This window comes from Lathyrus oleraceus, chromosome 4, assembly GCF_024323335.1.
Source record: "Lathyrus oleraceus cultivar Zhongwan6 chromosome 4, CAAS_Psat_ZW6_1.0, whole genome shotgun sequence".
Lineage (NCBI taxonomy): Eukaryota > Viridiplantae > Streptophyta > Magnoliopsida > Fabales > Fabaceae > Lathyrus > Lathyrus oleraceus.
The window spans coordinates 62,191,500-62,204,317 of record NC_066582.1 but is presented as its reverse complement, the minus strand read 5'-3'; the positions used below and the strand labels follow the sequence as shown (position 1 = coordinate 62,204,317).

The 12,818-nt window shown below is 35.3% G+C and overlaps 1 protein-coding gene and 1 non-coding gene across 2 annotated transcripts; one reads left to right on the top strand and one right to left on the bottom strand.

The window, feature by feature from the left end:
- The first annotated feature begins 482 nt into the window (after nucleotides 1-482).
- Nucleotides 483-554, top strand: TRNAH-GUG (transfer RNA histidin (anticodon GUG)). The gene has a single exon. It is a non-coding gene; the product is annotated as a tRNA-His (tRNA).
- A 5,009-nt stretch (nucleotides 555-5,563) lies between these two features.
- On the bottom strand, nucleotides 5,564-11,204 carry LOC127073337 (acyl-CoA-binding domain-containing protein 6). Its single transcript, XM_051014489.1, has 16 exons — nucleotides 10,838-11,204; nucleotides 10,666-10,747; nucleotides 10,383-10,556; nucleotides 10,155-10,232; nucleotides 9,895-9,999; nucleotides 9,263-9,329; nucleotides 9,121-9,182; nucleotides 8,669-8,808; nucleotides 8,349-8,475; nucleotides 8,110-8,224; nucleotides 7,708-7,796; nucleotides 7,366-7,449; nucleotides 6,955-7,290; nucleotides 6,206-6,718; nucleotides 6,061-6,120; nucleotides 5,564-5,971 (listed from the first exon to the last, which is right to left on the bottom strand). Exons 1-16 carry the CDS (start codon nucleotides 10,873-10,875, stop codon nucleotides 5,885-5,887), a joined length of 2,157 nt encoding a protein of 718 aa, XP_050870446.1. The 5' UTR covers nucleotides 10,876-11,204; the 3' UTR covers nucleotides 5,564-5,884.
- Nucleotides 11,205-12,818: the final 1,614 nt, after the last annotated feature.

Below are 12,818 nucleotides of genomic sequence, written 5' to 3'. Positions count from 1 at the left end.
ACAAAGTATGGATAACTATCCATCGATCAAGGTTAAGATACAAATATTATTTTAAATATCATTTATAAATCAGTATTTCAAAATTTAAAATAATTGTTAGTGATCTATTACAAATTACAATTAATTATTTATTAGGTATAACACCGGGACCGATCCTATACAAGCAGTAGGCTCTACTTTAAGGACCATAATGGGAGGCCTAATTTTTTCTTTTGATTAGTAAACATAAAAAATTCTATAATAAAAATCGAATAGATAAAAAATATGTTATAATAATTATTGAGTATTGGCACAATATTTTTATTGGATCAGTTAAGCCTCTTGCAATTCAGGATTTGTGTTGACCTGGTTGAAATAATTATTGAGTTTTGCAAAACTACCATGTCGCATAGCGGTTAAGTTAAATATGAAACGTAATTAGATTTGTCCAGTTTTAGTCCTTTCATGTTTAGAATGTTCTGTTTCTCGTGAATCAACATCATGTGGCTGTAGTTTAGTGGTAAGAATTCCACGTTGTGGCCGTGGAGACCTGGGCTCGAATCCCAGCAGCCACATTTTTTTAAGTGAAAATGTAAATTTTGTCACTTGCTGCATTAAATTTTACAAGTTCTGAAAATGTAAAGACGTGTATTCTTTCTGCTGTTAAAGCTATCTCAATGCATTAAGATTGATAGTACTCGTATAGACCAATCTATGAAAATATGATACTAGTAGTAATGACCATGATTTGTGATATGTGTAAGGCCACGGATCAAACAAATGAAAAATTCATGGATATCGGTGGAGCAAAGATTTCTTCCAGCATATTGGTCCAATTTGGTTCAAAGAGATCAAAGAATGGTGTCCGAGTTAAGTTTTCAGAATGGTTCCAATGATATGTATGTAAGTTGTTATGTGAGAACAACTTTCAACAAACATATTAACAGTAAACGGAAGATTTTTTTGCCATCAAAACTATGGAGGAAACATTTCCTTGTCCTCTTAAAGCACATGCATGCAACCCATAGAGAAATTGTGGTGGATGATGAAGATGAAGGCCCTTATTTAGTTCAAAGACATGTTTTTAAAAGCGATTGAGGAGGAAGATGAAGTGTATGTTTGGTTCGACGGTGAGGAGAATTGATTTTGTAAATATATTATAGTTAAAAGTGAATTTGATGTAAAGTGATTTTATATTTGTAATAATGGCCGACAGTAATTTCTAGGTAGAATAGTAAAAGGTTCAAAAGATCAAATTTCAAATGATTATGGGGGAGAACATTAATATTGAGCCAAAATTAAAATGGTTGGTTTATATGGAAGGGAATTCCTTAACGTGTCTTATATATTATTAAGGTACCATATAAAAATACAAAAATATTCTTAGAATTCGGAGATACATCTCCAGACGTTGCTTGTACATGACGCGATAGAATCCTTCTTCTTTCTCACTTATTAAAAATAAATAAAGTTTTCTCTAAAACTCTCTCAAAATCACATTATCTCAAAATCAATCAAGCAACATCAAAGTTTCTTCAATCATCACTGAACGGCATCAAAGAACTCATTCAACTACATCAACTTCAAATATTCCTCACTTCTTGTAAATTTTTTATTATTTTAATCTTTTTTGAGTTTTTGTAGAAATTGATGATTAGGTATTGAAAAACATAGTTTATGCATATTTGATAGTTGATACATTATGAGAAATGTGTTTCATAGTTAAAAGTAATGATCAATGCATTATTTTTGGGGTCTTTGTGGTCTGCATTAGCGCCATTGACGAAAATGAAAGTTGCAGAAAAATCAGGAGATGTATCTCCGTATTTTTTCAATGTTTGGATTCCCAAGAATCGGAGATGCATCTCCGTGTTTTATCAGTTTGTATTTTTTGCTTTTCTTGCTTGTAGGTTTGTTTGTGGTAATTGCGTGACATTTGTCTGGTTTACTTACAGGCATTATGGATGATAGAGATGACAGATTAAGTCGCGACAGAATTGCACAACATGCATCTATTCGGAGGGAAAAGAGTCAGTTTTCGCAGGTTCATGTTCCCTCTAGCTCAGTTGATGCGGAGGCGTCGAATTCTAGGTGCATATATCTCAACTTTTTTCCTCCGGTATGAGACGGGTGTCACCTACTCAGGCAGCAGAGGTACCCGAGTCACCAGAGATACCTCAGTCACTAGAGGCACTGGTGCCACCTCAGGCACCATAGCGACCTCATGTTGATGAGACTGATGAGCAAGTGTCACCTCAAGCTGATGAGACTAATGAGTCAGTGCCACCTCAGGCTGATGATGTTGATGAGTCAGTGCCACCTTAGATAGTTGGAGGAGGTCCGTTAGAGTTGTCATTACTTCCTCTTTACCCAAACTATACTGCCAGACATATCTGGAACTGAAAGGTAAAATTAGTTGGATTCATTCTTTTTAAACTATGTTTATTATTTGATGATGATTTATTTTTCTACATGATCATGATCCGCTGAAATTCATTTACCATGGATGAAAGATTATTGGCTTGCATCAGCCTACTGATGAGTGGTTTCAGGTTGCTTTACAGCTATCTAGGATGAAAGACTTATGCAAGACAGGTTATGTTACGGTGAATCACGGGATGCTTAATGCATTTGTATAGAAATGGCATACTGAGACCTCATTATTTCATCTACCATTTGGTGGGTTGTTTATCATACTCGACGATTTGTCATGTCTGCTGCATCTTCCGATTAGGTGGAAACTTTAAGATCATCGGAGGATTAGCAAAGATGAGGTACTTGAGTTGATGATAGATTATATGGGAGTTTACTCAGATGCTGCCTTAAAGGAGTTTGAAAAAATCAGAGGGGCTCATGCTAGGTTTGAATTCTTGGAAAAAAGGTATATACAGATGAGCTGGTTAGAGCAGAGCATGCTAGAGGTGATGAGGATCGGGTGGGGCATCATAGAGTGTATGATATGAGAGCATACATGTTAAGTTTAATTGGTACTGCCATTTTTGTGGATAAAAGTGTCGCTTATATGGATCTCCTCTACCTACGATACTTCGAGGACTTTGAGTGGATCCATGAGTACAACTAGGGGGCGCTTGTTTGGTCTACTTGTACTCTAAGTTATCATAGGGCTATAGGTGGAAGATGAAGCAGGTGACAGACATCATCAAACTTTTGACGGTAATATTTATTGATCTTTTAGTGTTTGTGTGTCATTTTCATTGTATTTTTGAAACGCCCTTACTAATGATTTGTGTGTTCCAACACTTTTTAGATTTGGATCCTCCAGCACTTACCACGCATCTTCGGCTGGTCTTGTGTACCGACCTATACTAAGGATATGTCGCATGCTTATGCATTTTCCCGATCAGAGGGAACCAGGTGACATAGTCGTTTTGAGTGTATCTTGACCGCTTGGTAGCAGATGATATGCACTTTAACACCTATGGCGATCACCGTGAGATACAGCCATTTGACGACATACTCTTATACTGTGGATGGTTGGCTTGCGATTCACGTCTGACATTTCCCCATCTACCTGAGTTCGTCACGTGGTTGTTCGACTATACTCAGGTTATTCCCAAACACCCTGATGTCTCTACTCCTTCTGCTATGACACGTAGAGATATGGATGTCATGTTTGATGATTATCTTAGTCCCCTAGTATCGAATGAGGTACAGAGTATCATAGCTGAGAGCAACTAGAGTTATGTAGACGGTTAAATCAGGTGGTTCTTTAGGGTGTCACAATCATACATGGTGCATGCTTCTCTAGGAGATTCATCGAGGCAAGCTCATCAGGAGATACTAGAAGAGGAGCATGTTAGGTTAGATCATGCTCATGGTGTGTTTCCTAGATGGCATCGTAATGTGGAGATTGCACATACAGGTATTGACAGAGGTATCTTTCTTGATGGTTTTGAGTTGATGGAGGTCCCAGATGCCTCTATGACGGATGCACGAGAGGCATTGATGTATTAGAGACAACGTCGGAGGACGGGGGCAGAGAAGGACGAGGAGCCCAAGGAACTCTAGTCTGGGATACGTGGTAGTTGATAGTATTTGTAGTTTGAATTTATGTTTGGTTGTTTTTTTTTTATTCCGTCTTCATTGTATATTCTGACTTTATTGTGTATATCAAAATGACTTATTTTGACTTTGAATTTATATATGTCATTTTTTGCATATTGGTTGTATGATTTAATGTTCATCACATAATAGGGATCTTAACATTTATAAATCGTCATTTCGTCTGAGTAACCATAAAACTAACTTAATTTGCACTGTTTTGACTGGTTACGAAGATGCATCTCTGTAATCCCTAAAGTTATTAAAGTGCAAGCTTAAGTATCTTAAATGGTGTAAACTATCTCCAATGAGTGAAGGTATTGGACCATGAAACATGTTTTCTCCGAGCTCTAACAAAACCAAATTGTTTAACAAGTTATTCAAGGAAGAAAGAAGATGTCCGCTCAAACTGTTTTTTCTTAAATTCAATATTTTCATGTTAACAAGAGAACCTATTGAAAAGGGAATATTTCCGAACAACTCATTATTGGCCAGATTAACATGTACTAATGAGGTTTAAATATGCCAACAGTTAGGTAGCTCACCCTTCAGTTGATTGATTGTTTGATAAATCTAAACTTTTCAAATTATTGGGCTTACTTTTGATGCATAGAGGAAGTTAAACCTGAAATTTTATTATTCGAGAGACACAATATTGTTGCTTGCAATAAAAAAGGAGGAATGGAACCTTCAAGTTGATTTGAATTCAAACGTATAGTAGAACCGCTGGCAAGTTTTAATTCCAAATTAGGAATCTTTTCCTTAAGATTGTTGTTTGAAATATCCGTGAAAACCAGTGTTTGTAATTTTTCCCAAAACCATTGAGGTATCGGAGATAGATTACTAACATTTGAAAGATAAAGTCTAGATAAATCTTTTTGTGTTCAAAGCCAATTAGAAAATCTAGAATTCAAATTGCAAGAATCTAGAGCTAAATCAACTAATTGAGTTGAAGGAGAACACTGTGAGCGAGGAACAAGAATCTTAGAAAAATAAGATGAACACAAATGGGTTAGAATATAATTTCATATTATTTTAGTTAGAAATAATTTGAGTGTTTATAAAATTATTAGACACAAGTTAAAACGTAATATGTATATTGGACTTTGGTTGTAAAAGAATGATTTAAGCTCAGAGAATCAAATTTTAAAAGTTTTAATTAATTAATTAATTTAAAAAAATATTAATTCAACTTATTAAATATTAATTTATTTAAAAACATAGTAATTAATAATTATTCTAATCATCCTTGCCATCTAATTAAAAAATATTTTTTTATGACAGTGATCAATGTCACCTTTATAAAAGTGAAAGAGATCACAAAAATCTAAAGACCATCAAAATTAAGGAACCTAAATCACATGTTTTATAATAGGAGAACCAATTATTTAAAACGATAAAACTAGAAGAGAGACCAAAAATGCAATTAAACTAATTAAATTAAAAGACTAAAACATGCATTAAACCTACATTTATAGACTAAAACATGTGTAAAAGTATCACATGGTTGTACACAAGGACCAATCTAAGTTATCGATTTATTGATCGAACAATCAGGAATCTATAACGGCCTGATACAGTTACAACAGGAAATCTTTTTCTTTTAATAGACAACATTGTATGAGATAAGTTTTATATATTTACTTATCTTTTGCTTTTCAATGTTATTACTTATCAGTGGTTATCCTAAATAGGATACATAGAACTAAGAGGACTAGCACAATATACACAATCATTTCCTTCTAATGTAAGCTTAGATTATACACAATCATATGCTTCTTGATATGACAAAATGGCATAAAAACTAGGACCCAAGTAGTGTGAGCTGCTTCAACTATCATCTTCACTGCACGTGAAATGGTTTCCTGGGTGTAGTAGATGTCCGATTTTCCATCGATTGCAATCTCTGTTTGAGATGAAAAACTTCGTACTGTAGAGCAAACAAAGGGATTGTGACAACATGTTCAATAAGTCTAAGGAAGTTTGCTCAAAACATTGTAGCAACAACACAATCAGTACCTGTAGTTGGAATGCCCTATTTCTTTCTCCTGCAATAACTCCTCGTGTTGAATGCAACTCCTACAACAAATTTTCATCAGCCAATAATAACCATACATATAAGTATCGGGGTGCTTCGAGCTCAATTAAATGATGTGTCATGTACCTTCTGCGTGTCATCTAAAACAGCCTTGAGGAAGGCCACGTCATGTTCGAGACGAACATTGTCAGAGTGGACAATGTTTGACAAGTTGTTGGCCTCTTCTTGGGCCAATTCTAGACTCGCTAGCTTCTCTCTTAGTACTTCAGTCTCCTTCAGTGTATCGGCCAATTTTTTCTCCATTTCCTGTCTGCTTTTAAGAACAGATGCTAAGCTTTTCTCTGCAACTTCTCTGCTTGTCAGAGAAGCTGCCAGTTGACCCTCCAGCATTCCGTTCTTTCTTATTAGGGCCGCTACTTTACTTTCATAATATTGATATATATTTGTAGAAGACAGTGACCCTGATTTATCATTCTCAGGAAAAGACACACTATCACTTTCTACCGCATCATTTTCAAATACTTGGTTTTGTTGATTTGAATTCCCGGACAACAACACCTGTCCTTCAACATTAATCTTGGCTCCACTAATGTTCATCAGTTTACCACGGTCATTTTCATTTGTTCTGTGATCTGCCGCCTGAAATGTATCACATGTTAAGCAGAACATTACGATATATGATCCTCAAATCTAAACATTTACAGTGTAGCAAGTGCCTAAGGTGTGACATCTTGTTTTGGAAACACAAGTGCCTAAGGTGTGACATCATGTTTTAGAAACACATGGCAAGCAAATGCAAATGATTCGAGAAGTCCAACAAATGTTCCTAGATTAGAACACACGGCTAACATTAGTTTTAAAAAAATGTATTTTACCTGAGGTATAAAACTTCCATCTGAGTTCCTGTCCATTTTGACATCTGCGTTGTATTCTTCGTCGCGATCAAATTGCTTACGAAGGGAGACATTGGTTGAGTGGAAATTTGGATCAGCAGAATCGGAAAGAGATTTCCTTCCAGAACCGTGTTCAACTGCAGAAGCTAGATTTTGTCTAGCTACAGAGTCAACTAAACGTTGGGAACAATGATTAAGTTGAGAAGCCAATCTAGTGGAAGATGAATGTTTTTCAAGCAGTATAGACGCAGGACCTTTACTTGGAGTTGAACGTCTTCTAAGTGCTGATTCATTCTTATCCAATTCCAACACTTCCACCTGATAGGAAAATAAGCAAAAGCTCAACCTCCATAAGAATGAACTAGAACATTAACTCTATGCTCTTTGTCAAACCTGATTTGACGGCTCTTTTTTGGATCCCCCAAATGCAACGAGATAGTCCTTTTCCTTGTATTGCACAAGTACCAAACTGAAACCCTGGAATTTAAACAGATTTCATAATCATTTTAAAATCATAAACAAAGCATGTTCATGACATGCATCTAGAAACAATAATATACAGATCAAGTTATTATATTTGAAGGCCAAAGCACCATTTTTCAATGAGAAAGAGTTGTCTACTAATTATTATTAATCACAAATCTATATCTATTTATTCAATAACTCAGGTAAAAACAAAGACAGCACTAAATGAGGCGAGTAGGTGGCATGGCATGAGAGGAATGATAGGCACACCTTGTTGGTAGTGATAGAAGATGGAGGTGAAGTAATTGTCACAGACCATTCATTTTTTACAATATCAAAAATCAGAGTCTCTCCATGTCCTGCAAAATTAAGGTGGGAATATAGTAAAGATGCACAGTCCACAGCGCAATTTATAAACAGCAACAACACTAAAATAAATCTACTTCAATAATATTTACTTCTCAACAAAGTTTCAGCTAGATCATTTTGTGCCATGAATTCAAATACTTGAAACAAAAGGCAACCGTAATAATAATAATAAGGTAGTTTAGGCTTATAAATAAATTATTTCCCAGAAAATGAAGCAAAATAACAGAAGTTCACATTACTACAAAAAAAACAAGTAGGTTTAAAATTATTAACAAATGCATTACATTACATTACAAAACATACGCTTTTTCTTGCTTCCACCCCCTGTAATATACCATTTAGTGCCACATAAGATGCCACAACAGCCAGTTCTAGGTGATGGATGGAAACCTTTAACTTTTACTCTTGACCATGCCATCTGAAGAAACATATATTTTTATCAAATAAATATAGTAAACAAGTGTATTTAAACAAATAAGCATCTTGGAGAAATCAAAAGGTTTCATATTATTATAAACATACTAGCGACCTACACCACTCACCGTTTCAAAGTCAAGTGAAAATAAATCATTCAAGGTCTTGGATTTTGATGATCCTCCAAATATATAAAGAACTTTATCATCATAAAGAGCGGCTACATGGTTCAGTCTTGGAGAAGGTGCTGTTCCCCTGCAATCAATATAGTATCAAAAGCAATGTAATGTTTGCAAAAGGCGATGACCATGAGAAGATTAACCACATCTAGGTCCAACCTTTTCTTTTCAAAGTTTTTTTTCTGATTCAAATCACTTTATGAGCATATAATCGCATCTAAATCCAACCTTTTTCTTTTCAAAGTTTTTTTCTGATTCAAATCACTTACGTGTAGTGAAGTGGGAGCCATGTCAACGACTTGAGATCAAACATATGTAGATCATTCAGTTTCCTCCTTTTTGCATCTTCCCCCCCAAACAATATCAAATAAGAGCTTGCCCTAACGACACTGTGACCATTGCGAGCAACCTACCAAGAACAAACTCCACGGTAAATAGTGCCTAGCTATATGTATTAGTTTTCATAATGGACTATTATATATTTTAATGTTTTTTAGAAATTGTTTATGATCTTGACTTCCCAGTAACTTAACTAGTCAGAACTGAACTGTAAAACTATGAACTTTAAATAAATAATTATCATCTTATATTCCAAATACAATATTACACTTCCTAGTGTTGGTTCTTTGTTCATATCAATAGAGACAACACAACGATGCCCAGGAACAATTTATATTTTCTACCACTGAAAAGTACCAAAGCTACAAGTAAAATATCCTACCGGTATGTCTCCCTTTGCTTCCATGAGGGACCAGCACTCACTTTCTATATCAAATGCCCATACTACACAAACACCAAAACGATAATCAGAACAAGTTCACAACTTGAAATATATTACTACATGAGAAGAACACGAATTGAACCTGAGATTCTGTCACTTCCGGGATCCGTTTTCCCTCCGATGAGAAGTGCCTTTTTCCCATATGATACCTGGTTGAATATCATCAGACGTAAGAGATTTGACTCGAGACCAGACACATAAATATCATCTCTAAATCTAAAACAAGAAGATGAAGTATAAAAATATATAGAAATGCTCTCAATACTAATCTTTTTCTTCATTGTCAAGTTCATATTTGTAACTTTGTACCAGACTCGTGGTTAACTTTCATTAATCTTTGTACAAAAGAAAAATCTCAGTTGTTTTCTTTTTCTTTTCTCTTCGATAACTTGGTGTTCTTGCGATTTTAACTTGTTTCAGGCTCCATAGTTTCTAGATCGTGCATATCAATAAGCAGAACATTGGTGGCAGCTAGAATTCGAAGATGAATATCTTGCTTAATTCAAATAAGGCAACTTTTTTGAATTATATTAAAAAAATTAATTGGCAGAACTTTGCATCTTCATGCATGTTATTATGTGTTTTAGACAACGCAACAATGGCAAAAGGGAGAACGAAACAAGAAGATGAGAGCATTTTCAGAAACAACACTACACAATAGAAGCCAACTAAAATGCTAGTGCTGTGCAAATGTCACAAAATGGACATGCTTACCAAACTATGACCCCTGCATGCGGGAATCTTTAGGGGCAGACTGCTCGGAGACAAGTAAAGCTTGGATGATGCCGTGGTCCACGAAAATGTGTCAAAATTCAGCACCTGAGAATGAAAAGGAAAAGCACCAAAACCACATTCACATCAAATGACAGTTATAGGAAGGAACAAAATATCTAATGTCAATGTCGATGATGATGATGATGATGATAGAACAGTCACACAACGATGTTGTTAGCAGCAATTGACTCATAACAAACCTGCACATCATCTAACAATCCGGTAGCAGACTCGCCGCCAACCACTATGATCTTATTCCCAATGACAGCAGCAGCATGCTTTTCACAAATCACAACGAACAAACAACGATACAAACATTAACATTAATACAGTTGAGAATTGATTCATCCATAACTAACTATCTAACTATCATTACAGTTCAACAATTAAAGAAAATGACAAGAGAAAAAAAAGAGAGAAATATATACATTGAATCTAGGAATGGGCTTATCCCCCGAAATCGACAACAATACCCAATTCTCAGACCCGCCGGAGGTACTACTACTGATATCGGCACAAACATTTTCAATTTCATTATCAACTTCATGAGAATGACCACTTGAGCCAGTAACTGCATCCACATCTTCTTCTCCTCCATCTCCCTGAAACAAAACGAGGTCAATAATCAAAAACTATCCCATTCTAACTTCCAATTCCGCAACAATAATAACAAATAGTGAATGTGGATAACCAAAAAGAAATTCCAATTACATTGAGAATGGAATTTGCAATTCGCTTGGGATGCCTCACATGAACCGGACTTCTAGTTCCCTCAGAAAGCTGAACCTTCAATCTAACAAACCAACACAATCAATGCATTATTATTACTACATTAAGAAAAAGAATGTATCAGATTTAGAAAGTAAGTAAGGTTTATTATTACCTTCCGAGTTTGGTGCGTCTACGAGAGAACCCAAACATCTTCAAACGTATTTCTTAGACAAAGAAGCAAGAAAAAGAAGGGAATGAAGAAGAAGAAGAGTAACTTTAAAACCCTAGAACATTCTAAAGTTTACAAGCAGAGAGTGTTGAAGAAAAAATAGTAAATAGTAAATTAATGGAGTAATTAGTTACTACTAAAAGTACTTCAATAATTAGCCTAAGGTGGAAAAATGGAAGAGGTGAAATGGTGATGGATGGAGTAATAGCGAAACACGGAAGAGAGTGGGGATTGGAACGTTAGATGTGTACTGCAATGAAGTGATGGACTGCCTTGGTGTCAAGGTCAGGTCACTGTCTCACTCCGTGTTTGCAGGGTTTTGTTTGTTACCGATACTGCTTTCTCTTTCAATTATTACCCCCACAGATTACTTGTCTTGTTAATCTTTAGTTTAATCATTTCCAAGTTTTTAATTTAATTTTAGTTTATTACTCTCTAATTTAATAATAATTCATCCATTTTAGATTTAACTCGGTTATGATATTATACATACAAAAGCCTTATCTCATTAATTGAGGTCCATTATATGGATCAATTTTTTACTATAATGTTGTAAAATAGTAATTTATATTCAAGTTGTAATTGTTTTGAGTTTAGATTACATTTAAGTTTTATTTGATTGACATTTGTATTTGAGGTTGGGTAGATAAATTGAAATTGCAATTCACTTTTAATATTGTAACCATTTTTCATATTGAATAAAAGTCAGTTACAATTCTATCTTTTTCTCTCTCTTTCATCTTCATTTTCTTCAAACTCTTGTGTGTTAATGAAAGTGTAACTCCAATAATTGGTATTTAGAGCTCTGGTTCGATTCATAGGGAAACACGGGTGTAGTGAGGTGTGTGATTGACTTCGGTCTGAAATCCGCGTTGAATTGAAGTTCAAAGTTGGAGAGAATTAGAGATCTTGATTCTCAGGGTTTGGGAAATATGAGTGTTGGTGAGAACTTAGTGATTTGCACAAGAACGAAGATAAACGACGAAAATAGTAGATTGAACATAAAGCTTATAGTATTCGACAGAAAGAACTGGAATCGGTGGTCGATTCAGATGTGTGTGTTGTTTGGAGCTCAAGATGTTCTTTATCTCGTCAATAACGGTTACACGCCGGTTGCAGAAAATGAAACAGAAGCGCAAAGAACTGCGCAACATGAAACGGGGAAGAAAGATCGGGAGGCATTGTTTTATATCCATTAGTGTGTGAATACAAAGGTGTTTGAAAAAATTATTGATTCGACGACGGCGAAGGCGGTGTGGGATACACTAGTATGGTGTTATGGTGGTAACACGTCAATGAAGAAGGTCAAGCTTCAATCCCTACGAAAGCAATATGAGAATCTCAATATGAAGAACAATGAGAAAGTATCTGATTACATCTCTAGGGTAATTGTGGTCACTAGTGAGACGAAGTCTTGTGGAGAAACGATATTTAAACAAGTAATCATTAAAAAGGTACTGAGATCACTTACTCCTCTATTTAATTACATAGTTGTATCCATGAAACACTCTAAAGATACCAGTACCATGAGAATTGAAGAGCTTCAAAGTAGTTTAAAGGCACAAGAGTTGCGTCTGATTGAAAGAAACTATGAACAAGAGTTAGAGACGAGTTCTTAAAGCTCAGACTCTAAAAGCTTCTTTTGGCAAGACGAATTAGAAGCAAGCATGGCTAGAGAACAAGAAGAAGTATGGTGGTGATGTTCAAAAGTCAGAACTCTCCAATTCTGATAAGAAACATCAAAACGTTCTTAAGCGAAAAGAGGAGTTTGACAAGAGAAAGGTTTAGTGCTACGGTTGTAACAAGTTTGACCATTTTGATGTTAATTATTGGTCAAACAAGGTTAGCAAGTGTGAAGAAGTCAACATAGCTAGAGCAAATCACGATGATGAACTTGTATTATTGATGGCATCTGAGAATATAG